Source organism: Stigmatopora nigra, chromosome 6 (genome assembly GCF_051989575.1).
Source record: "Stigmatopora nigra isolate UIUO_SnigA chromosome 6, RoL_Snig_1.1, whole genome shotgun sequence".
Taxonomy (NCBI): domain Eukaryota; kingdom Metazoa; phylum Chordata; class Actinopteri; order Syngnathiformes; family Syngnathidae; genus Stigmatopora; species Stigmatopora nigra.
In genome coordinates this window covers 11,225,416-11,253,313 of record NC_135513.1, presented here as the reverse complement: position 1 = coordinate 11,253,313, position 27,898 = coordinate 11,225,416, and the positions used below count along the sequence as shown (strand labels likewise).

Genomic DNA, 27,898 nt, shown 5'->3' with positions numbered 1-27,898 from the left:
GCAACATGTAACAAAGTTTTCCAAGAATAACTTCTCGTGACACAGTCAGGAGACAGCAGTATAAAGCCTTGCAGCCACTTATGCTGGTGATGCACCGTGGCACACATCCTTTAGCGAAAAAAGAATGATCAAAACACTCATGTTGGGGCAGACAAAAAAGTCATGAGCCAAATAATCTATTATTGTGGGAGGAGGAGAGGCAATCGGACTATTTCTACTGTAAACGCTTTGTCTTAAACTCCCTCGACAATTAAACAAAAAGAAAAACGACTTAAATCTTTACTGTATATTATTCAGCATTTTATTTTATGCAGTACTGCGTCATCAGGTGACAAATCTCAACAATTGGAGCTCTTGGACTGCATCGTTTTCTTACAATTCTTCTTGAAAAAGGATGGACTTCATCTGTGTTGCACTCTTTTTCCTCTTATCAGGTTAGTTCTGCATATAAAGTTGATTTTTTTAAAAATCACAAACTAAATGCTTGAAACATTTTGCGAAACTTATATAATGTGAAGCAATATGGAAATTTTTATAGCAATTGCTCTTTGAATGATACACTGTAATGTAGTTAAACTCCTAGGTGCTAATATTTAGTTTATTTATATTTATTTATGTACAGCATCTATGAAGAATTAGGAATTTTTGTGGTAGAATATAAAATGTGATCACTAAGCGTTCCTATTTTTTTGTCACAGTTTTAATTTAAATAAATGAGCAGGAAAAATTGGCAATTTTAAAACTTTACATCTCTTTGAATTTTTGGTCTTGTAGTATGCAGTACTGTATGAAAAGTATTACGTTTATTCAGAAATGTTTTGGTTGATTGCAATAATCAGTGTTCAAGTTAATTTTGAAAAGTAAAGAGTTATAGTCACAGCTCTAAAAAAACTAACAAAACTATGAGTTATTCAATTAATAAAATACATTACTTTACTTAAAAGATATACATTAAAAGTGTATAGTATTTGTTGTTCTGTCTTACATTAAAAGAAAATACAACTTCTCATATTTTTAAATGCAATGGACCATTAAAACTATTTGTAAGTCAAGGTATCATTGTATTTTTGATTGTATTGTTAACTTAAAAAACGTATGAAATTTAATCTCAAGTACCAGCACTTCCTTCTGGATCTCCTCCCACGGCAACCCTGCAGACACATACAGAAAATGTTCCACCCAGCAATGAGCCATTACTTGCAGAACCTACAATGACCACCACTGAAGAAAAGACCCACAAGAGAGCATCAACTAACCTCTCAGGTTCATTTAACAATTTCTAATGACAATAACATTGATGTTTTAATGCATGAATGCAGGGAGACAAATACTTCTACTAATAATAATCATAATAAAGAAAACATAACGGAATATAGGCAAAACTGGTGTATATTAAGTACCAATTTAACAAAATAAGCCACTAAATATTTACAAAGATCATTTAGGTATTTAGACAGAGGTATGTATGTACAATTGCCTGAACAGCTCTAGGTAAACATGTACAATTTTAAATGGTTCCAAAAATAAATAGCACTTTTAACTGAAGAAAAACACATTGGTTGCTAAACTACAGTTGGGTGTGGTCATTTAGGAATTAATTTTAGCATAGTAGTGATTTATTATGTTCACGGTCCTACTTGTGTAGTATTAAAAAGCAATAGAATAGAAAATAAAAATATGAATTGGCATCTAACATATAGGGAAAGGAAGGGAAGAAAAAAATACACATTCAGGAGGGGACTAACCATAAGATTTGATTTATGTACTACGTATGTGGCATCATATAGGCAAAGAATAGGCCCTAACTATCCAAAAATGAAAATGCAATAATTGTACCAGGTTTTTTAGGTGACTTGTCAAATGAATTATTGCTCACCTCTAATTTTTGCAGATACCACTGTGGTCATCATTGTGTCAGTCAGCCTGGCTCTCCTAGTTTTTGCGATGATACCACTAATGTTCTATGGAAATTGGAGAAGTAATGCAAGTAAGACACACACATACACTGAAAATTGATACAAGACCTCACAAATAAGAGCATTCCAGCATTAAACTCCCCCACCCTTTTTTTGCAGATCCTCAGAACATGATCACAAATAAAGGGGATGTGAGTGTGACCCCACACAATAAGTGTATAGACAATGTTTGCTAAGTATTTGTTGTCTTTTTCTCACCCACAGGTTGAGGGAAATTCAACAATAGGGCTACATCGTATTCCGTCAAGTGGGCTGTTTTCTGCATCTTCCAGACAGCTAGCCAGAGCCACGACATATTGACAAAATACTCTTTTATTGTTTTGTTTTTTCCTAAAAGTGATAGTAGTATAAATAGTATAAAAAGTCACAAAATAGAAATGATGGGTAATCATGTAATATCAATGTGCAAAGGAATTTCTGAGTTCTCATGCTGATTAGAGCAATAAATATATATAAATACATTCATTTTAAACACAAAAACACATTTATTACTTGAATATTTCACTTTTACTGGCTTGAGTGCAATCCGGAGAAAGGTAAATCATGAAAAGTATTCTTGCAAAATATGGGAGATGGTATTATATGTATTGGGGACTGTGATGTAATAGTTCTGCAGTTTCCTTTTGTATCCACAAGGTGACAACATTCATTCATTATAGTAGTTCAGTTCAGTATTTGTATGCAGTTGAATGTGCATTTAGCTGAATTTTCCTAATATTTTTTGTTGAAATTGCATGTTAATTATTGAAATGATCCCCTTTGTTGAATTATTTACTGACTGAATCTGATATTATACCTTCAGGGGCCATAATAGGCCTACCAAATATTTTTTGTCATGTGCACTGCTCTTAGTGCAGCTGGTAATCAACGGCTCAATATTGCAAGCATTTTTTATAACAATACCGGCTTTGAAAACAAACAAAAAAGAATGATCATTAAATAAAAAAAAAACTGATTTCAAAACCAGGAATCATGTAATTGCTTTGGCCATTGAATGAGAAAGGCTCTAATTTTCACAAGCTTTCATTTTGTGTTGCAGTCCAACAGCATAAAACTACAGATGGCCAGACAATTCTCAAAAGTGTAGGTAGTCATTCGTGTTAGACTTATTGTTGCGTGGCAAAACCCACAAGCATTCACATATAGTTCCAAGTCAACACTGCAACTTGTGTTCTGAGAATGCAATAACATTATGTTTCCACAGAGAGAATACAGACAGATGAGACAGATGGTGAGATGTAGCTTTTACAGTTAGTTGTGTGTTCTTTCTTACCTCTAGCAACTTGTGAATCTCCAATGGAACATAACAGTTGTTCTAGGCAGCTGCAGAGAATACAAAACCCAAAGCTTTGGTGGCTTTGGCACAGGGATGTTTTTTCCTTGTTTTATCCAAATATTGTTCTATACTAATACCCCAACATATCTGAATTCATACTTTCTTGTAGCTGTCCATGTGATTAACCACATAAGGCAATTCTTAAACACTGAAAAGAAAATAATCCTCTGTAAAGTCTTTGTCTATAGAATAATTAAAGTACAGTACATGTAATGGACAGTTTATCACCCAGTCCAGTAATGGTGTTTTCTACTGTGTGAAGGAGAGAATGATGACTAACTGAAACTGGTCAATATACGAATCTATCATGGTCAACATCACCTCTCCATCTGTCACTAACGTTCACAGCCCAGCTTTGATTCATGCTGGGTTTCTCCCCTGTGCTCCGTCTGCTCTTACACTTCTTACAAGCATGTGCACACTCATACACACACACTCATACACACACATTCACACACATATACACACTACTGGGCCCCACAATGACATTGGGCCCCATTCTGTTGGTGTGCTCCTCACGTCTGGGCCCAAATAAGCAACAAATACAAGAGTGCACACACCAATGCATACCTACACACACTGACACACACACACACTGTCCTCTTCCAGGGCTAGAACTTCTACTGCTGCATTATTTATATCTTTCTGCCCCATGAACCAAATAAGTCACAAACTCTGAAGGTTAGAAATTATTGGTCGTACTAATTTTATGAAGGAAGATGCTTAAAAAAGGTTACTAGTCATAAGAAGCCACTTAGTAACATGTTTAAACTACCAGTTTGTGGAGTGACTCTTCACTGCAAAGTCACAGAAAGTGAGTGGAAATGTATTTTTGCATTTGGAATGTTTCTTGGTTGTGACGGGCTGCCTTTAATAGTTAACAGTGGCAATTAATGTCATTTTCTCTCTTTTTGGGAGGGGAAGGGGGGATTAATTTTTTTGGGCATCAGTAACTGGTCCCTGTTGCCATGGCTACCTCACACTCAGTTCAGCGGAGAGATTTGTGCAAAAGGCACCTTTTACGATACAAAATTATATCTCAGTCATTTTGTTTTTCTACATTAGATTTCCAGTTGTAATTAAAGCATGGGTGTGGCTGTCAAAAACACCAACTAGCAAAAACGTAAAGAAAACTAAAACCTCATGAAAGATGGCAAGGACATGTTTTTTTTTTAATTAAAAGAAAATGATAGGAAGAGTTGGTGCCGTTTTAGATGTGACATCTTCTTACCCCCTTCTGTGTGACTGCGGGACCCCATGCTTCCATCATTCTTAGATCAAAAAATATCTAAAAACGTGTTCATAGAATCATAGAATAAGTGACTAATGAATACAGTTCAGTTATAAAGTGACCGTCGAGGCGGTCAGTTGTTCGATTAAATATAAAAAGTTGATTCGCTCTGCCGAAGGTATAGTTGTCGTAGTTATGAGGTTGATAGTGTCTGCTAGAAGACGAGTGACACTTTATTTCATTCAGATGCATGTTATTCGAGCTAAAATGAGCCATTGGCATTGTATATAGTGAAGGAACAAGCAGGGAAGCACATATATGTGTGAAAACAGCACTCTCTGTTTCTTTAGAAAGTGAATCCTCAGCCCCTGGACAATACCTCTACAGCTATGATGAATAATGTATCGGCTCACTGAGTCAAGTGAAGGGAGTTTAAAACACACACACATCAGTATCAGGGACCCTGTCCAATTCATAGCATGATTCTCCAAGTACATTACATACATATAATAAGTGTATAGTAGTGGGTAACATATGTATAGTGTATATATTTAGCTCAAGTTATTTGCGGTACCATTCAAGGGATAAAATGGGGCCTTTTCAGAGCTATCAAAAAGCACACAGCAACTTCCATATCATGAATAGTGTTTTTTACATCACAGTTTCTATGCCGTGTGTATGCATATATAATTCGATACGAGATTTTGCATGCTCCTTTGCAATGATCATAAACTTCAGAATCTCAAGCACTAGCGGTATATACACTCGGAGAAAAAAAATGAAAATAAATATAAATAACATTCCAGATTTGTGTCTCTAAGCATTCTCCAAGGACCCTCCAAAAGGTAGAAATGTTTTCATTTTTACATCCTTTGACTGGTTGGTGTGCAAAATAGCCTTTGATTGCTTGGGCTATTGTAGCATCAAAAAAAAGAAAAGAAAAGAAAAACATGATGGACAGAGTATGCATATTTGTTATTAGGTAAAAATTACTGCATAAAAAAATTATAAATGGTGCAGTTAGTATAGTGCCACTACCATTCACCATCATATTTTACCTCCAGAAATACATAGTACTTACTTACTGTAAACAGTAATCCTGTGTACTCGCTGACATAATTAAAAACTTACAACACAGATTGTGACTACAAGGTGAGATTTAAATGAAGACTACAAGGCTGTAATGTAGTTGACGGCTTACTGTAGCAATTACCATGACAACATGTGCTCGGAATAATGAGATTCATTTGATTGGATGCTTAGGTTGTCCTATGGCCTCCTGTTGATATAGACATGTCACCTGGGGGTGCCATAGGGGGCTGTGCATATGCAAAAACTCTCAACTGTTAAGTGGAATTTAAGCATTTGAGACAGAACTGTCTAATTTGTAATAAAGTTAAAAGGTGCTCTAACAATACCTCTTAGTGCAGTGGTTAAGTGTTTAAAATTAGGCAAGATCAAATTCAAGTCATGACACAGAATCCCATGGGGACATTACTTTGTGTTTGATTTCATAAAATAGCCGTCAACAAACAATATTTTTAGCAAGTGTGTCTAATTAACATTCCAAAAACAACACATTGAGACAGCTACTAAGGTACTTGTTCGCAAAGGTTAATTCAAGTCAAACGTCATACAGAAGATGCTTTGGATTGCATGCGTGCATTGATATATTCTAATGATGTATGTGTTGGGGGGAAAAAATCCTCCTTAGATTGTGTTGCTGGGGTGACTAGAGTCACTTGATTGACTCTCAAATAATTGGTTGGCATAGTTCCCGCCTATCCTTTTTTCCCCTCTAGTCTTCCTGTAATCATTCACTAGTGATCTCAGGAAATGTAAACACTTCTCACGTTCCAAGGACAACTGACATGTATGTTACAACTTGCACACATATTTCATCAGGTGCAGAACAGTGATCATATCGTATACCCATAACACGTATAGTATACTGACCTGGAACAATGATGAGATTATTTCGATTAACTTTATAGTTACATGTTCACCTCTCTGGTCAGCATTTAAAGTGACTTTTCGCTTTATTCCCAAATGGACTATTACAGATTGTTACATTACGGTGCTACTCTTCTTTAAGGATGACTTAGGAGTGATCAAGATATGCCTACTTTTCCTCATTGGTTTATTGGGATGAAATCTACAAGTCACTTTGCAAAGTGGAGAGAATACTGACTGTGCTTGATGCAGTCAATGCATACATTAAGTGCCCTACTAAAACATTTAATTAGGTCTAATTTAGAGCTTGGTATTTATTTGGAGAGGCAAGCTTGGATGCTAGGTCGGTATTAAGTCCATGGTTTTACAGTGAATGTTTATATTCATAATTTATAACTAAAAACAAAGACACCCAGTTCAATCTTTGTACCACCTAAATTATACATAGACTACTGGTTTTACAGATTTACCAACTCATTGTCTTATCTGGTCCTTGTACGGTTCTACAAAAAATAATGGAATGTAAACTTTTTTTCGGAAATTTACAAACATTTTTCATTGCCCATCCACTCTGTGAAATTTCATAATTAATATCTAATTGCTGAATAATTATAGGCTAAGATAACTAACTGTACTAAGGTACTTCAAGAAATTGACATTGCCACAGTATTACTATGTTCATACTACATTTGTTTATGAAAAATTACAAATCGCAAATGTTTGTACACACGCAAACAAACATTTGTTCTCTCTATAAGATGAAAATGCATGCATAAATACAATTTAGCTGATTAATAATACATGATTTGCTCGATTTTTCACTTGTCACACTAATACACACATGCACACACCAATTAATTGATTAAGATCTAGCTTGTCTTTGCACATGTTTACTTGTGGCAAAAGGTGAATTTAATTCAAGACAGGGATTTAACTTTATTGTTTGTAAACACCTTGAGGACATAAAGTGTAAGACAAAGAAAAGAGATAATAAATTGCCACAATGACAGAGATTGACTTGATTTTAGCAATGTCAGATATTGTGAAAAACTGTTTTATTATGAACTCATTTATGTATTATATAAATGTTTTTTCTTCCACTTTTAAAAATTTAGTTTTTCAAAAATAATTACACTCTTGTATTAGCTTTCTTCTCAAAATTGAAATGTAGAAAAATGGCACCGGCTTTTGGGAAGGCGTACATTTTTCAAGGCTGTTGGAAAGGTTTTAATAAAAATGATTGAAAAGTAGAAAAATAAATAAAAAAAAACACCATTTCAAACGAAAATTAAATAAACTCTGTACAGTATTTTTTAAATATTTCTGTAGTTGGAACCACTGCATTTGCTACTTTTTTTTCTTGCATGGGAGGTCACATAAAACTTCCCTTTTCAATTAAAAAAGCCTTTAGATTGCAGCACAAAGGCAACATTGAATATTTTGTCCTCTTTCTTAAATGTTCTTTTTGAGCTTATAAATGGTGAACTATCCAACATTGCTATTTTACATTCATCTCCATATATATATACCTTTTCTCATTGCCTTTTTATTTTGCTGAGATTTCCCACTGGCTCTCTTCTCATGACTACAGGGGCTTTTCAGAGGAATTATTTGATTTGAGCAGCTTAAGACTTTCCAGTCCAGCACCACAGATGGCCAACATCAAGTTAATGAAGGTAGAAAATACAAAAAAATAATATGCCTGGGGTCAATGTTTGTGAGAGACAATTTTGCTGACATGAAAGTATTGATCAAGACAATCTAATTCAAACCTAATGGAAATATGATTTTTCCTCTCAGGCTATATGTGAATGTATCTGAAACACGCTCATATTCTATAACATTTCTTAAGAGATATACTCTTGTGGAGGAATTAAGCATCATTCATGTCATGAAGGAAAATTAAATAGTTTTTTTTGTGTGGAACTACCACAGTTTTGCTGTATGGGTGCAGATTGTGTGTTTCCATCTTCACATCCCTCTGACAACCCAAAGGATTTGTCCCACACGTTCGCTGTCACTCAGATGCCACTTTGACATGCGACACTGTCACTTTCCAACACAATTCTGCGGGCATCTCATCGTGAGCTATTTTATGCTATCTTGTAACCAATACCTAACAGATATAAACCGTCAATGGCTCAGCAAAAGTATTGGAAAAATGGCATATGCTGACATTTTATTGTCAGATGTTGCAGTGTCAATATATGAAATCCACAGAGTGACATGCAAGGAAGAATTGAGGTATCGGGTAAATTAATAGTGCATGGCCTTTATTGTATTTTGAAGAATCAGCCATTATCTTTATGATTACATTTCCAATGAAGTTAAAATCGAATGTGAACTTTGACTGCCGCAAAATGTATATCCATTGTTAAACCCAACAAGTTTGCATGAATTTCTAATGCAATAGTAAATAATAATTATTAAAAAATATTCAGTTTGGAATAAAAGAAAATCTTCACATCTGAAATCTAATCCTTAAAAGGCTATCGCAGTCACATTTGGGTAGTCACAATGAAAAAAGTGGAACGTTATAGCCACAAAAACCAAGGGACCAAGACAAATTCCTATCAGAAACAGTAAATTCCAAGTAAATAACACCAAAGTATCCCGAAATAATGATCAAGAGATTAAAAAATGTATTCAAAATGGGTGTCCAGTTAAGGTAGAACTGCACTCACAGCAGACATTTGTGCAGCTATGGATTTTACACGTGCATTTAACAGCAAATGCTTGTTTGTCTCCAAATGTTGTTGATACTGACTGGCAGCCAGTCCAGAAAGTGCCCTATTATTCTTACAAAGTAAGCTAGGATAGGACTTCACCTTTCTTGAATCCTTGAATAGATATCGAAGAGGAAAATGGACGGGTGGGTTTTCCATTTTATCCCTTAAACCACGAGTATGTTTCTATTATTGTGACGTTTGTGACGTTTTTCCAGGAGCACTCACAATTTTTAGTAGATGATATAATAATCCACGTCGATTTTTAACAATCTATAATTGTCGACTGTATTCTGGTGTACAGGCAAAGACAGTAATGTCAACAAAGTACCCATAAAGTGCATCATTAAGGCAAACACAATGTAGGCACATAATGAGATAATGGCATGAATGTTGCCACGTAACGTTGAATGAGGCAGAAAATGCCACCTCTGGACTTTCTTCAAGCCCCAATTATCAGTCCGACATCAGTTTTCAGATCATGCTGTCCTGTACGTGTGGGTCAGCTATAAAGAGATAAAACATCTCTTTCGCATTCATGAGTCTTGACCTTTTACCTCACATACAGCTGTAATTGGAGATTTGAGACATACTCAAAGGTTTCCAGGTCTCTCTGGTAGTCTGAGGAGGATTTTGATTCATCCCATGAATTTCTATTTTATTCTGAGGAATAGATTATTATACCTGGAATTGTAAGTAAAAAAGAAACGGCCTGGTAAATGTGAGCGACGATCTAGAATATTAATACTACAAGTATCTTACTTCAAACCAGAGGTGTCCAAACTATTGTGCAAAGAACAGCAGTGGGTGCAAGTTTTTGTTCCAAATTGATCCAGTGCACAACAGTGCCTGGCACAGTCAGTTTATTACACTTAGAAAACACTAGAATGGTGAAAATGTATCCTCTTTATCAATTGCAATGGAAAAACGGCACTGGAGGTACCAATACATGCATAGTCTGACTAGAATTTTTGATATATTAGTAATGCTTTTTAAATGCTGAAGGCCTTAAGTACTTAAGTATTTATTTTTCTTCTTTTCTCTTCTTGCGGACACTAACTTTGAATTCCTACTCAGTTATTAGATTATCTTGAAATTGAGTAGCTATATGATGCTGTATATTTTAAAAAAAATGGCAATATTTTACAAATCCCTGCCTTGGTATCTAAATTTATGAAGATATCTGTACATATCATCATATCTCATGTGTATACAGTATATATTTGGTGTTAATACCAAAACTGTATATTTTTTAAAATTGTATTAAGTCAATATAATATAATTATAGTCACAACATGAGCCTTGTAATGATGGAAAATAAATAAATGGAAGTGTATAAATATTGTAAAATGTAGGTGTTCATACAGCAGTCTACTGACATACTGTATATTTCAACAAATAATATCATAAAACAAATCCCCAATCCATAAATGAATCATATCAAAATTTGCTGAATAATCACAACCTATGGTGCAATTGACCAAATATTGAAATTAATTAGACAGATAAAGTAATACACAAAGATTGCATCACTTCATGACTCACTACTTTAATTTGAACCCTCCCAAACCTATAAAGCAGTGAGTGATTAAATTGCAAAGCATGGCTAATGAAAAGAGATAATTACCGTGAAGATATAAATTGCAAAAATTTTTGTTTTGATTGCATGCGCTCACACTTCAAAGCACACGGTCATCAAAGCTCACACACTAACCATAGCTGTAAAGCCAACAAAGCACACACTAACTAACCCCAGCCATAGAGTGAATAAATCTGCAGTCACAAAGTGATCTATTGGAAATCCATACATTAATGTTACCTGTCATCAGATACAAGGCCTGCACTCTACATGATTTTTTATTATTCCATAATAACTCAAGCTGCCAAGTTTTACATTATCAGACTGTTAACAGGAAATAAATTTGTACTTAATGTGTGTGCTTGAGGATGAAAGATAAAAAAAGAAATGGACATTAAAAGCCTGCAGTCATTTTATTAAAGATATTCCCTTGTGGTTCAACATTACTGATATTTGTATTTTATTAATGCATTCCAATTTTGTCTTCTTAACCATTAGAGCAAGAAAATACGGTTTAATCTAACCAGCGGGATAGCCTTCAACCATAATAAAATGTAGCTGTGTGCAACCTCAAGTCTTCGTGTCATTATCATCACCATTAAATGTGCTGTATCTACATCAAGGATGTGGATTTATATTTATGTGATTGTTATCTTCAGGTTATACGCCAAGGATAAAAAAAAAATAATGTACACCACATCAAAGGAGGGTACATTCCATAAGATTGTGGAATTTAATCCCATAAAATGTGGTAATGGAATGTTGATTGATGACTATTTAATGCAGATTGGAAAATCAAGATGCAGAAGTGTGCTGGTGGTGTGGTTTCCAGTCACGGAAATCCTCCGTATAGAATAATAACATTCAGTCAGCCTGACTTCACAGTGACCTCTGTCTCAAATGTTTTACTACTTGTTTTGTTTTCTTGTTCCTTCCAATACTTTGCTTATTTGATTGAAAAGGGGGAACTGGAAATGAAGGGATTGTTTCTCATTGGTTAGTGATGGCGCAGTGGGTCACTCATCCTTTTGCAGCCTCAGGCGAGAAAGACCATTTTTTTCCCAAAGTAATGTTCAGGCCATGATTTTACCTTGGAGATGAAAGGTGGATTTTGCAGGAGTGAAGCCTAAGAGTTTCAATGTCACCCCTTGTTTATCTGAGGCTTTTATTATTTTTTGCATTTGGAAAGATAAAATAAGAAAAAATAATACATTTCCTTAATTTGTCAACTATTCCAACATTATATAATGTCAGTCTAAAATGACACCCATGAATGCAAAATATGTGGATTATATGGGCTAATAGTAAGTAGGCTACGAGTTATTTTCTTTCCCATCATTGCAGGAAGGAATGTGAGGGATAATAAAGCCCTGGAGAAATAAAAAGACATAAGGATTTATTAAATAATTGATTTTTTACTGAAATGGATTGCAGCAATGTCTCTACCTCATTGTTGTTTTAACACTGTGGTATAACTTGGATGTGTTGTTGATTGTGTTATTTTTTTATGTATGAAATTCCATATCATTTTATTACCAACAGAAAGATAGGGGTAGGCGAGTATTTATAATCCAGATTATAATTTATTTTCCCTGTAAAAATGTTTCAATGTGCAAAGTCGCATTTTTAACTGCAATTGTGGTGAACAAAATCACAGCAAAAAAAAATGACGAACTACTGACATAAATTGAATAAATTACAAAAATCAAATAATGTATGAGGGGGGGAATGACAAGATTAAAAATAATATATAAGTAAAATACTGAGAATAGACTGACTACAAAAAACAACATCAGTAAACTTGGATTGAGGACCAACTTGGCATCAAACCCTCGACCATAGCACTGTGAGCCTAACCACTCACCTACCCGGTTTCATATTATCATGTAAAAATCGAGAATAATTAAGAAATAAGCAGGATTTCAGGCCCAGAAACATATTTTCCAAAATATCTGAAAAATCAAACCACTTATACCTATATACAGCAACATAATGTACAAAATGAGACACTGTACCATACAGCCTGGTTTCATTTGCCACTTCTCGCCCACTGAGCACTCGTGCTGATCTGCTGAAATTGCTACTGACATGTGTGAGGGAGGCACCAAAGATGAGGGATTTGGAAAGGACGTCAGACTGGGTTGAAGTTATCCCCCTCATAACTCAAAAGCGGGAAGCAAGTCTGTTAAAGTCGTTTTAATTGTTCCGTTCCTTATTAAATCCAAACCCCACTGACAGATATTTTAGATCCCGGGTCAGAAAGCCATCATCTCAAGCACCTCCAGCTTCAGGCAGAACAATGAACCAAGCACAGCACTTTCTACTTACAGATTTTTCAACGTGTAGATGGCAACAGAAGAAGAAGAAAAAACATTGCCTTACTGCAACTTGTTATTTAACATATAGCTCCAAGCACCCATGCACACCCCCTCCCTAGCCACTTCCCTGCAGATAATGGACTCTGTCCAATTGTCCTGATGGGATGTGGGCGCCATTGTTTAGGTGATTGATCATCAGAATCCACCCTGTCTGCTTTGATTTAGTTTTCTTTCCAAAATGATTGCTGTCATGTCTATGCCATCCTGTCAAATTAGAATTTGCAGAAAAGTGGATGGGCGGATAGTTGGAGGGATATACTCAATCCAGTGGCTGAGCGGTAAGTACACGCCCCCTTATAGTTTTGAGATTGAACTTCAAATGTATTCTGATGCCTTTTGTTGAGTGTTTTTTTTTCTTCCAGGTAGGGTATTCTGGATTAGCACACAAGTACTGCATTCTCCCGACTATAAACTGCACCTTCAATAAGAGATTTAGATATCATTAGATAGTCTTTTTGTTGCGCCTGTAGTGCAGAAAATACATCATGTCTCTTCTATTAATTCCTCTAAATTTCCCAGAAGTACGTGACACTGCTTTTCCTCTCACTGCCCCACGACTGTCAGTATATCCATAATTCTTGCAGTTTATCCATGACGCTAATGAGCAGATGTGGTGCCTGAGTGTACAGTACTTTATAAGGCAGTAGTACAATATGACAGTGATATGTAGGAAAATAAGCAGTATAATTGTTAATATACTCTTATGAGGCTATTTTAAGGATCTGTCGTCATAGGGCAGGCTTCAATCTGGCCATGTGACTTAACATTTGATGGGTTCTGTTTCCTATTTGCAGCCCTGCAGCCATCACAAGTGTCAGTGGCGTGTAGAAGTGACCTGCTGACACAGCAGGCTATAAACACTTGGACAAGGGAGACCTACTGATGACAAAATATACTCTACTTCTTCACTGAAGTGATGGCATTCAAGCTTTCCGGAGGAAATAAAAAAAAAGGTATCAGACAGACAGAGAAGGTGAAGTATGTATTAAACCTTGTCTGGGACATTTAATTAGCTAAACTTCTCAATAATCTCTCACCCGCATGTAAGAACATGTTACCTGTTACGGAAAGTGTTTTATTAGTAATCGCTTCCCTTACTAATACTTATCGATAAATGAAATTGACAAACAGCACAGGTTGCTGACTAGACTTCATGAAGTAGCTGCAGGTTATAAATGGCGCAAAAGAGACCATAGGTGTTAAGTCATGGCAATATTTTCATTTTTTTTCTTTTATGGTGTCCGAAGTGCCATAACTTTCTTTAACGTGTGTAATAAAACCACAGAGACAAAAGTTGCAGAGTAGAAGAATGCAACAAAATACAATTATGAGGTTTGTAGCCAAGTGAGGGCATTTTGTAATAAGAAACATTTGTTTCATTTTAACTATTGGGCCATTTCAACCCAAATGGATCAAAGGTCCCTTGCTGCTTATAATATGGAAGTGTTTTTTTCTGTAAAGACAACCGCAGAGTGCCAGTTGATTTTGGCAGAGAGAAGATTTTATGCTATGGTTGTTAAAATATAGAGGCTGGTTTGAAATATTGGATGCAGAACCTGTATCTGGCAAAAAAGGTAAAGTTCATTGTGATCGTTAGTATCAGCATTTGAAAATGGCTGAAATTAAAAAGGGACTTTTTGTGAAAGATGCATTTTCTGCAATAACAGTGACTTTAATTCATTAAATTATTTCATGGCGCTTCTATACTATAATTTTAGAGTACAGTGACAACTCAACAACAAAGTGCGGGTTTAGTAACATTAGTCCAATGCACATTTTTCAAAATATTGGCCAAATTTGTATCCACATTCTGTAACTAATAACTCCACACTCTGAAAATTAAAGCTTAAAATTGAAACCATGGAACTATAGAAGTAAAAATATGTTAAGAAATCATGCAGAGTCATTTAATTTAGAATAACAGAGCCAATGAAGCAATACACAGTTAAAATGATATTTATTTGATCTGTTAGAATGTGCTCAAAGCATCGAAGTAAACACGTTCATTTTTCCCGCTGTAACATTAGAAAAAGACCATTTGGTGTGCCATGAAAATCAACAAGAACATTATTAATAATGCAAAAAAAGGACACATGGTTGATCATAACAATAAGTGTGCGGTTAAAAGACAACACAATATTACTGTACTTTCCTCATAATATTTACAAAGGAAACTAAACACTTCATCTCCTGAAATGTCAAGATGAAAAATTTTGTAATTGAGTGTCTAATGTGCATTCTTCTGTGAACCAGCAGCAGACGATAAAAGTGAAAGATGTTGTGTAAGAGGTTTTTAATGTGTCTGACTTTGGTGGGGTTGCGGAAAACATAAAAATCCGCTTGATAGCAAATGAAGGATGACACAATACAAAGCCACACCAGAGCTGAGAGGATCAGGTCTTTAGGCAAATTCAGTCTTACCCCACACTCACACACTCACACACACTGAGTGGCAGTGAGAATTATCACCTTTCAACAGTTCCGCAATATACACTTTCAGTGACCCCTTTCTCCTTCACGAGACAATTTTTTTTTCACACATGGTGGTGGGAGCCTCAGTGGTTGTCCATCTGCCGCAGCAGGGAAGCCATCATCCTCCATCCATTGTTCCGGGCTCAAGACAGAGAGTTCTAGAATATGAGATGAATCTTTTGCCACATAGCATTACATTCCACTTATTTCACATAAAAAATAAGCTAGACATCCCTGGTTAAAAGATGTTGATCTAGCTTTAACCTCCCACTGAGGCTGATATATTACTCGAGTATGAAACATTGAATCAATAGATTTTGGTAAGTTGATCTTTTTTTTTTTTTGTAATTTTTTTTGACTATTTTTTTCATGTTGCCACTCAAACAGTAAGCAAGGAGCCCCTTTGTCCCATTGGTCTTCTTATTTAGTGAATCGTAAAGAGAAAAAACAGCTTAATATTCATTGAAGATAGACACCCTATTGTCCTTTGTATAACAGTTGGAGATTGTCAAGGTCTTGGCATGATGATGTGGAATTGTCACTTGGATACAGTGTCTCAATAATGCCTTCTCCTAAGCAGTATATCCAGGTGCAAATAGCGTGAGAGTGCATCACAGTGGCTGTTATGAGGCTGTTCATTGTATTTGAATGAAGTGGGCAGAAATCAATGAGAGTGGTTTAGTTGGATCAAATATTTGAGTGTAAAAAAGCTGCCAGGCATTTAGTGAAAGCTCCTACTGCAAATAAAAGCGGAACATTTTCCTGTACCCTTAGTTCAAGCTTTTGATCCATACGCATCTCTCCATTTGAACACAATCCCTGATAGTAAAAAGAGGTGGGAAGACTCCCCAGGCCGACACTTTTCTCGACAATTCACAAGTGCTTAAATGCTAATCTGGCGGAGAAAAAATGTCTTGTTAAAGCACACATCAGAATGAACGTTTCCAGGATTTACAGAGAATTTTCTGGAAAGCTCTGCGAAAGTCTTGGTTGAAAATAGTATAGATGACCGGGTTTAATGAACTGTTACAGTAGCCGATCCAAAAGAAGAAGGTGAATAATGTCTCGGGGATCTTACACATTTCCCTGCAGATTCCGTACAGACTGTAGGAAAAGAAAAAGGGGAACCAGCACAAAACAAAAACCCCCATAACCACCGCCAGGACGAAGGTGAAGCGTTTTTCTCGTGCCGCGGACACTTTCTTCCTGTTGACCGTGCTTCTACGTTTACGCCGAGACGAAAACAGCTCCATGGATTTGGAACTGGCGCACGACTTCCTGCTAGAGAATTTCGAGGCCGAACTGCTTTTCCTACTGGATTTTCTGTCCTTTCGGCCATCGTGAAGCTGTTTGGACGACGCAGAGTTCTTCTTGGGTTTCTCGTCTGAACTGCTGTCATCAAAATCGTCATGGTGGTTGACATGTGGATTTTTAGAAGAATTTGTCAAGGAACTACTCGCTGCATGCTCCTTGCAATGGCCATTTTCACACTCCTGTTCTTTAACACTCCCGTCTCTTTCGGATTTAATCGAGCCGGCTTTACTGGTGTCGCCTTGACCGTTCTCCTGTGGCGAGTCCACATCCTTTTTCTTCTCTGACAAGGTTCTGGTCCTGGTTTTTGCCACTTGGTAGATCCGAATATACACCAAAATCATGATGACGCAAGGGGCAAAGAAAGACCCGATGCTGGAGTAGAGAATATACCAGGTTTCATCATTTAAAATACACTGGGGGGTGCTTTCGTTGTTGCTCCTGTCCATCGATATCAGCGGTGGGAAAGAGATGACCGCTGAGATCAACCATACAACCACGATCATTCCTTTGACTCTTTTGGGTGTTCTCTTCAAGTTGTATTCGACCGCTTGTGTCACTGACCAGTAGCGGTCCAAACTAATAGCACAAAGGTGCACAATAGAGGAGGTGCAGAATAAAACATCCAAAGCCAAGTAGATATCGCACCAAATCTTGCCAAAAAGCCAGTAGCCCATAAGTTCATTAGCCAGAGAAAATGGGATGACCAACGTAGCGACCAGTATGTCTGCACTTGCCAGAGACACCAGAAAAAGATTTTGGGGCGGTTTCAGAGCTCTGCTTGTTAAAACGGCAATAACAACCAAGACGTTGCCTACTATAGTGAACAAGATTAGAAAACTGACAAGTCCAGCTAGACCCCAGATGGCAAGAGGGGTGTACTTGCTCTGAGAGGTGATGTTACTGGAGCTATTATCTGCTTCCATCCCGTCCTCAAAAGAGGAATAATTCAAGAAATCCATCCTGGAATATATGTCCAAGCTCTCTTTAAAAAGTCAGAGTATGAACATAAAGCAATGTCACATTAGGACTTGGTCGTAAATAAAAAAATATATCCATCATGTTTTTTTCTTTTCTTTCCAATCATTTGTCTTCCACGCCATCCTGCAAGTCTTTTCTTAAATTAACAAAAAAAGTATAAAAAGAAAGAGATTATAAATGAAAGTGTTCATTCCAAATGTACGCAGGATGCTCTGCCTCTCAGTGTCCGTGGTTAGAAAGCGGACAGCCTTCTGAGCACGTTCTCTCTCTCTCTCTCCTCCTGCCTCCTCCTGCATCTCTCCTCCTTCTCTTCCCCCCTCCTCCTCCTCCTCATCATCCTCCTCCTCCTCCGCGCTCTCGCGGAACGTTTGAGTCTGAGAGGACGCAAAACAACCACGTGTCGATTATTTATTAGGTTTTTATTTTTTTTCATCAAAAGGAAGGAGGGACTCACTCCACCTTGTAGATAATGGTGATGTAAAGATGGGTGCGATAATCGGAGGGAAATTGCAAACATTACTTACTTTCATCTCACACCCTTCATTTGACAGAGAAACGTTGATTAGATGCGAACGGGCTGATGCCACGGAGAGGGTGCGTTTGCACCAACGCTCGCAATTTGCCAGGACTGTGTTGTGTTGTGTTTAAAGCTTTCAGCAAGAAATGCTCACATCTGTCAAGATGCACAGTGAGAAGTCTCCCTCTCTCTCTCTCTATTTCCCTCTCTTTCTCCTCTCTCTCATCCTGTGTGGACACTTTAGGTCACTCTTGTAAATAGCCTGCCATCCAAGTGGGAGTATTTATAAACATATTATCGCACAGACTTCAAAGTCCCTCTATCAGGGTTTCTTTACTGAATTTCATAGAATGGATTTTACGTCATTGTTTGTTTTTTGTGCAAAAGTAATGGACCGCTACATCTTACAGTTGTTTTTGCAATTCTATATTGATTATCGAACAATGCTGCCTACCTACCGAGCAAGGTTGAGACCTGTACCGTGTAGAAGCATGAATATATGAGAAAACAATTCACAGAGCTCGTTTCTCCATCTGTCTGTTAGTTAGTGGGCTGTTTCCTGCTTAATGGGGGCTGGAGAGCAGACAGGAGGCGCCAATATGATTCTGGGGGTCGCTCAGTACCAGCGGTATTATATTGACGTTTATGGTTGGAAAAATTAAACTCTAGCCTCCACATTACAGCACATTTTTACAATTTTGTATTATATTTCTGAGATTAAAATGGCGTTTTACTTTAATAATCAATAGCACAATGCCGTATTTGTTGTGTGAAAAGACAACCTATATTTCATATAATGTTGATCTAAGATTTAACCAAAATGTACATATATATTATGAAATCATTACCTCAATTCTCCTGCTTTAAAGACATAAAATTAAACCCGGCTCAATTCACTCTACATCAGGGGTCAGGAACCTTTTTGATAAAAAGGGCCATAAAAAAATCATATTTTTAACATGTTAATCCTTGAGAGCCATGCTCCGAATTTAAAAGTCAACATATATGTAAATGTGTGCCTTTTTAAGTCACTTCACCACTTTTAAAGTACAAAAAGTCTTTGAATTCTTTTGACAACATACTTACGTTGTTGCTAATCAATGAGTATCAATGATAAAATCCATGCAAAATAGTGTAATGAAAATAAAACTATTATAAGGCGCATCACTCCTATTCCTGTGCTTTCTCACCTGCCGTTTCCATAGTTTACCTCACAGGTTAGTGGAAAGCCAAATGCACCCATCAAAAGAACCATATGTGGCTCCCGAGCCATAGGTTTCCTACCCCTGCTCTACATGCACCTACTGTAACAACTATTACATTTTTTTTATGTAGTGTGTGGGTATTATGGTATTGATGCACATCTCTTGTGGGAGAAAATCTGTAACCTTTCCTGTCTCTAATATGATGTTTTACAACCTTGCCTCCCATTATTTCTTGGCACGTTTGTTCTTTTGGTAATTGTGTTCATAAGAGGATCATTGGATTAAACGATATGATGTGTATATTCAGCTGGCGGGGGTAATTGGTTCCATTGTGTGCACCCTATGGAAGCAACTCTGACTGCATATTTAATACAGAAACAACCATCTGCGTACTCTTGTCCACGTGGTTAAACATCTCTGTCAGATTTTGAGTCACCAGGACAGCTCCATTATATCCTGCCACTTATTAAACATGCTATTCACTGAAGAGAGAAAGTCATTCTTCCCTAAAAACAATGCTTCGTTTCTATGTTAAGATGGTATTTGCCAGTCTTTCACTCTTGCAGCAAAAAAAAAATCGTCCTTAGAAGTTGAATTTATGACTACATTGACAACGGGGCGTTTTTTTTCCTCGGTTACAAAATGTGATTTATAAAATTCTGGCATATCCTTGATTGTGTAACTAAGAGCTATCTGTGTATATTTTGCAGTCTTTTTTTTTTTTTAATACGCATTGGCTGTATCAAAAGCATTAACATCCCCAATGTTCAAATGTCTCAGACTCTAGGATATCTTGTTAGCTTTTATTTATTCATGTGTGTGCCTTCATTCATGCACACCACATAAAGGATTACAATGGAATACAAATGCCCCCATCTGTCTTTCACTGCATGTGTTCCATTTGTCTTTTTCATCCCAATAGGTTTCTTACATGACACACGACTATTGACCAGTGGTCATAAAATCAAGTTGCGGGGTTATTCCAGTTTAAAGACAAGCAAGTAATTCGATGTAGAAAAAAAAAGTTCATGTGTAAAGTTGTTGTTTTCCCCTCTACTGAATGTTCCCGTTAATGTCCCCCCGTAGGTCATTCAGGTGGTCCTTCCCGGAGAACTGTAGTCTTGACATTAGCCTGCCTTTATTGACCATGTCTAAGTACCAGTCATTAATCACAGACTGCTCAGCTGTTTACGCAATTACATAGCAAGCGACGTTAGGACAAAAAAAGTTTTAATTAATCCTCTTCACCGCTTTTAATATGTAATAAGAAGGGCGGAGGTCTTGGTTCATCACAGGAGGAAATAAACCAGGGAGCCCCGTTCCAAAAAAAAAAAACAGCAAACTGGTTCACAGGGTTTATGTTTAAATCCACCTAAGGCTGGAAGGGATGTTGTCGCTCAGCACCGAGGCACTCTAAACAGATTTTGAACAGACAAACAAGCCTTATTATGATCATTTGCTCAACCCTCGAGGCCAATGCTCTCCCCATCTAATAGGGAGCAGAGTGAATGATCTTGGCTATTACCGGGCTTATTTTTGAACATTGCGACCTGCTCTGATGAAATAAACTGATCCTTTCAGCAAACCAGATACTGATTTTAGGGATGGTGACTTGCTTGGTAACTTTTATATATTTAAAATGCATTTATTATACACACTAAATCTGAAAATTGTCCACATATTTTACATATTTTCGGCGCCCGATCTAATAATATTTAACAGTCAGACAGTTTTAACATAGTAAACAAAAGTTTTTTTGGAAACTTTTTCCAAATCACTCATTCAGTGCATTACTGACATTTCAAGAATTGATTGCAAGTAACAATGTAGTAAACTTAACATAGTTTGAATATACTATGTACACGGTATATGAATTATGTCTGTTGTCAGCGTCCACCTCAATTCTCACAGTAAAACATAGCTTCTAAGAGCCATAATAGTTGCTGTTGACATTGACAAACGGCCATGCTGGCTCAGCAGACAGCAAGTGCATTGATAATTCAACAAATAGTTCAACAAGGCAACATCTGGCCCAAAGGAGTTTCGCTCATCCTCTTACACAAAAGCCTTGTCTCTTTCTTCAAGCTTTTCAAATCTTGCCAAGTCATTTAAAATGCTCAGTAATCACTTTAGTCCTGTTTTGGAAGGCTGAGAGTTCTATTCTTTGTAACTTTACACTCTCGAGTGTTTGATTTTGTATTAAATGTCTTTGCTGTGAATCTCAAGCTTGCTAAAGTATTTTGTCAATATTGCGGTTTCTTTAAGGTCATGTACAATTGTGTCCTTTTAAAAGAGATGCTTTAAGGTGTGGTTATTTTTCCTCAACTATAGGCTCTTGGTAAAGTGTTTCTTTGCCTATAAGATTAGATTTAATTTATGCAAATCAAGATCGGAATAGCTGATAATTTTGAAAGTATCCATCTGAGGGACAGTTGGTACCAACTGGCAGACTTCTGACAACTTTTCCCAATTCTTCACAACCGGGAAAGTGTTGGAATGTGACACGGTTGACTTAGCTTGACTTTTATCATCTAAATGGTGGCATCTTGATCCACGCACCAGATTGACAAGAAAAAAAATTACCATCTGTCATATGTCACTCACTAAGTGGTCACATATTAGACTGAAATGTCAAATGAATCGAGGCGGACAAGTAGAAAGCACGATTGATTCGCTCTTAAAATGTATCATACATTATGAATTGCCAATGAAAATAAATCCACAGATTAATTGCAGGAAATGAAAAACAAAATTAATATGCAAAACAACAGCTGCCGTTGGACGATTGCATACAGTAAACTCATTGTGGAAATAAAAATCTTTAAATCTTTGCTCTGCACCCGGTCTTGCCTTCTTGGAATTGGATCTACCCTCTTTCAGTCCCTCGTTTTCCCTTCAAACAGAATAACATAACCTTCCCAACAGCCCATTCGGAAAAAGTTAGTACTGTGTGTTTTTTTTTAAATATTTTTATCTGAGCTTATAAATTGCAAAAATGAACAATGAAGAGGGTAAAAAAATAAAAAAAAATAGTTCCACTGGTGTGTTAGTTGCTTTTTTAGCAATATTATTTTAGCAGAAACCAAAAAGAACATTTTCACATCCCAGTTATAATAATAAAATGGACAGAAATAACACAAAATAACATGTGTATGTAGAGTATGCGTGTATATATAAACACTGTATGAATATAAATATATATGTAGGTACATACATGCATGCAATATATGTAGATCACTTGAATATGTAGCTTGAGAGGCAGAAAAGTGTAGACACTCTAGTTGTAGAAGCATCAACTGATAAAGTTTAACACCCTATTCCAACCAACGAAACACAGAAGCTTACAGTAATGCAACAGTGGCACCTCAGACTCGAGCCAAATCCAGCTAAGCTCCAACCATCTCCATTCAGATCGATATGTCATTTCACAAGAAAAGCTAAAATGAGAGCTTGCTTCACAGCATAGAAGCACACAGGAAGGAACACAGACGGGGGAATGCAGCCAGGTTAGTAACAAATTGAACAGCTGAGGCAGAAGTGTAAACAGAAAGAGAAAAGAGGCCACCTTGGCTGGGTGGGTGGTCATATGGCCACCACTGAAAGGACACCTTTTACTTTCCAGTTCATTTGCGGCAGGGGTGAGAAGGGTTTAGATAGTTTGGGAATTGGATGGAGAGTTCTATCCCATTAGGGGTAGCACAGTGGGCCATTAGTTAACAGTATGACCTCACAGCTGGTCCTATCAGTGTCTCAGTGTTTACGATGTGCTGTTTGCCTGTTGGGGGATAAATAAGGGCATGATACTCAATGTTCAAACTAGTCAACTTTAATGTTTTTAAAGTATTGTTTTTATTAAATCAGCAATAACTTTGTTAAGTATAGTAGATAGGTGACTGTGTTTTTATTCAGCAAACATGTTGGCTAATGCTTACAAAACCAGGAAATGTTATGTCATTTACCAACTATTAAATTACTAATGCTTCTCCTAGTTTATTTGCTATCATCACCCTTGGACTGACTTGCTTTTTCCAAACTCTCCAAGGCCAGAAACTGCCTTGTGCAATCTGTGCAAGAGAATAAAGGGACGGAAAAAAAACAGGCTGAACACAGCCTGACTTCATTCCAGTGAGACTCCAAAAACTGCATTTCCAACTGTATTCTGAAAAGAATACTTGTAAAAGTATTGTTACTTCTGTTTTGTTAAATTTCCTTCTATCACATCCACTCCATTGACCTTTGTTTGATCTAATTTGACCTTTTTTATATCTTGGAAACAAAATTTTCCCATCAACACTTTGTATGTATAGAAGCATTTGTAAGTAGAGGTACAACTGTAACGGTACTCGGACGTTTGGTCGCCCGGACGACCAAACTTCCGGCGACCAAACGGTCTGGCGACCAAACTTCCGGTGACCAAACGTCCGGCCAGGCACGGTAACATAGACTGCATAAAAATTCAACCTGTTGTTGATGAGTGTCTCAATACCGCTACAGTTGAGCAATAATGTCAAGCCATAATCAACTAGGAGAAATGTGAACATGCCTCTGCACCTAATGAATGTGTGAAGAGTAGCACATTAATTGTTATTCTACTCTTTGCACAGCATACCTGCAATGGTGGATAATATGGGTACGGTTTGAAGAGCGCAGGGCCGAAATTGCTCAAATGCTCCCCGAGACAAGCTCTCCATCTGGTTTCACACTGCTGAGGGATGTGTGGGAACAACACTGCAAAGGAGGTGTTAATGTTCCATTTCATGCTCCAAGCTTCTCCATGGGAGTTTGGAATGGGCGGCACACGCTGACAGAATTTCACGTACCACAACAGAGTCGTCAGAGGTGCCAGCTGAGGCGAAATCTAACAAGCTCTCAAAGGATGCAACGCTCTGTTGTAGTGATTAATTATGGTTAATTTTTCATCTAAACTCCAAAGCATAAAATGATGAAGGTATTCTGTTTTTCGCTTAATTAAAAAAAATTGCATGAACATAAGCTGTGAGTATATAAGGTCGTACAGCCAAATGCCTATGGAGGATATTCATTTCACGCTTCAGTGTGTGCTATGTTGTTTTTTTTACATAGATCTCAGATTTTTTTAAATATGGAGGCAGGTGGGATATGAATAATTGTTTGGATGTTAATTATAAACCAGTAAGATATTCATGCTTTGATATACAATGTAAAATTTGACCCAAAATCTGTTTCAAATGGGAAAAAAACTCATTCATGACAATGATTGTGGTATAGAAGTTGAATTGAATCCAAGAGGATGAAAATTAAAACATAACTTGGTTTAAAGTTCTGAAGTTTAAAGACCCTCCTCTACTACTACTTGGAATTTATACTTCAATATTCACAGTAAATTGCTTTAATTTGTCAATTTAATACATTGGTAATATCTTGAAAATCGAAACATCTATTTTCCATGTCTGTTTTAAAATGAGAAATACTTGTGTAATATGCAAATAACCTTGTTAAAATGAATGTTCTTCACGCCAACATTTGGAAGGAGACAGACAGATTGTGTCTGCCTGTGTAAAATAGTTTAAAGTGCTGCCTTAAATAGCTCATCTTGCTTTATGACAGCAACACGGTGGCAGCATTATACAACACTTTCAATTATTGTTGAAGATTGAACCATTTATGACATTTTTTTATTTATTCAAGTAAAGCATGCTTATCACTTCTTCATTGCATTAACCTCAAACCTGACTATGCATATATATGTTGAAAATACAACGTGTACAATAGTTTTAAGACCAAATATGTATGGAATAACAATGCAAGATAGCCCAAGAGTGAAAAGAAATGCATACTTTATAATTGAGTCAGTAAATGAACATGTAATTGAATTAGCTACAGTATGCTCATCTTCAGTTTTGGACATAATTGGACATTTGTGTGCATCTTTACATAATTCTGCATGTTAGTATTCAAGAATATGCTCACTACACATAAACAATAAGTTTGTGCATTGATGGGGGGCTTTTTTTTTGCCAGAATGCCCATCACGTAATGCTCAATGTATTCTTCTTCTTTTCTCACTATTAACTTTTGATGTGACTTGAGATCATCTGTTCCAATTCATTTACTGAAGTACTTTCTTATTGACGGTGAAGAGAACATTTCAAGTGGAATGGCCAAACTATTTTTGCCGCAATTATCATTGAATTACCTTGTCTTTTGGCTTTTTCTTAAAGGTTAATCTCCCAATAATGATTAGTCCTTATGCTTGTTTAAAGGCAATTTCCTTGTAGCATTTGAACTAGTAATGACTTCTCTTTAAGAGTTTTGCATCACAAGACACGAGGGTATTAAGTATATGTACTTCAATTGGCATGTGTAAAATAAAAGCTTGAAAATGTTGAATCTGGAGGGTGTTTTACGAACCAATGTTTTGAGGAAAATCACTGCTTCCATAAAGATGCTGCAGAGGCAAAAATACAAGAAAACACATTCTTTTTTCTACATCTTTTATATTTCTTGAATAAAGCATCACATGATTCCTCACAAACAGTTTTATGCGTGTGCTTGACCTTCAGTTTCCTACAAACAATTTCTCTCTTTTAAACAAAATGGGAAAAAAGTCATCTTCAATTGTAGTAGCATTTAATTTCAAGTAATATTAATATTTCTACTTAAAGATATGATCTCTGCAGAAGACAAATATACACTCCCTTAGCAAAATATCTTCTATTTCAAGAAGGAAAAAAAAATATTTACTCCTTCTACTCAATATCTCTAAGGCAATTTATTTAATGAAGTGAGACAACGGGAACATTTTCTACTTTTCAACAAGAATGTAATATAAAAATCGCACAGTTTACTCTCTCCATCACACTCTAATGAAAGAAAGACATTGACAATGCAAAATCCAACTCTCCAGTAACTCAGAGCTCCCAGTTTCAACTAACTGATAGATTGTCACAATGACAAAGTAGGATTGTAAAATGAAACAGAAAAGAATATTAAATTTTTCAGACCAGTACAGCAATGTTCACAAATGAAATTTCCTACTGCCTTCATGTCTCCTGTCTACACTTTTGAATTCTATACTGAACATCTGACTTCAAAATATCCTCAGAAAACAAAGGCAAATAAACATAACGTTCAATTCAACATGTCAACTCCAATCAATGTGAATGATTTTCAAAAAAAAATGTACTCAATTGATAATCCCTTCATTAAATATGTTTAAATATTGACAAGTGCAAAATAGCAAAATCTGCAATAAAATCTTTTAGAGCTGTCACAGATCTAAAACCATTTATTTCCACTTTGGAAGAAAATTGAAAGAAAAAAAGGCATCTAAAGCATGAGTGAAAGGTCTTACAAGAAACCCTGACAAACCTAAAAATCCATTTGATAACTCTATCGCTCTAAAAAGCTCTATCAGAAGGATAATGGAAAAAAAAGGATACAGTTCAGAGGACACAAAAGAACTGGCCAGACCAGACAATTTCTGAATAATTTAGCAGAGTTGTTATCAGGCGTGAACAAATAGTAGCTCGATCACAGTGGGGAATAGCACACAATTCAGTCAGCTTGACAACTTCATTCATTTTGCAGTCACTGACAAACCAGGCGTACAAATAGAAAATTGATCATCTTACCTATCATGGAGGCATCAGCATTTGCTATAGTGAAGGATTTCCCTTGTTCATTTGTATCCATCAATATGCTTTGCGATACATTCCGATATTCTCATCATTTTCTTAATTTTTTTGCAACTTTTCAACATTCCAAAGCATGCATAACATCAAAATAATCCGTAAGAGCCACAATGGGTACAGGTTTTCATTCTTATTGAGGAAAATTTTCAGCAATATGGTGTCTTAAAATTAAAATCAGGTGATTGTAGTCAGGTGATGCTTGTTTTTTAAATTTATTTTTAACAGAAAGCTGATTGGTTATCTGTCTGTGCTGGATCAGTTGTAACAAAAAAAAGAAAAATATAATTATTATTCTTTGACTGGTGCAATTTAAACCTAATCCAAAAATATGGTAGCAATCCAATCACATATTCACAATTTTATCATCAAACTCAATTTGCATTTTTAATTTGAGTACTAGAAGAAAATGAAAATCTGACATCATACTTATTTTAACAACATTTTCTCCATTCTGATTCCACGCATAAAAAAAAGACAACTGGATATTATGAGCAATCAGAACTGTACTCTGGATTTTGTTATTCTGCCAACACATTCTGCACAAGGCTAATCAAGATGAA

General features: G+C 36.4%; 2 protein-coding genes and 1 long non-coding RNA gene across 3 annotated transcripts; 1 reads left to right on the top strand and 2 right to left on the bottom strand.

Moving 5' to 3' along the window:
* The first annotated feature begins 87 nt into the window (after positions 1 to 87).
* Positions 88 to 3,375, top strand: LOC144198371 (uncharacterized). The gene is made up of 5 exons (XM_077719334.1): positions 88 to 434; positions 1,114 to 1,263; positions 1,892 to 1,987; positions 2,076 to 2,107; positions 2,181 to 3,375. The coding sequence occupies exons 1-5, from the start codon at positions 395 to 397 to the stop codon at positions 2,274 to 2,276; spliced, it is 414 nt and encodes a 137-aa protein (XP_077575460.1). The 5' UTR covers positions 88 to 394; the 3' UTR covers positions 2,277 to 3,375.
* LOC144198373 (uncharacterized) lies at positions 176 to 27,461 on the bottom strand. Its single transcript, XR_013326699.1, has 4 exons — positions 27,279 to 27,461; positions 1,877 to 1,961; positions 1,117 to 1,151; positions 176 to 441 (listed from the first exon to the last, which is right to left on the bottom strand). It is a non-coding gene; the product is annotated as an uncharacterized LOC144198373 (long non-coding RNA).
* Positions 15,120 to 18,231, bottom strand: adra2c (adrenoceptor alpha 2C). The gene has a single exon (XM_077719857.1). The coding sequence runs from the start codon at positions 17,922 to 17,924 to the stop codon at positions 16,581 to 16,583; it is 1,344 nt and encodes a 447-aa protein (XP_077575983.1). The 5' UTR covers positions 17,925 to 18,231; the 3' UTR covers positions 15,120 to 16,580.
* Positions 27,462 to 27,898: the final 437 nt, after the last annotated feature.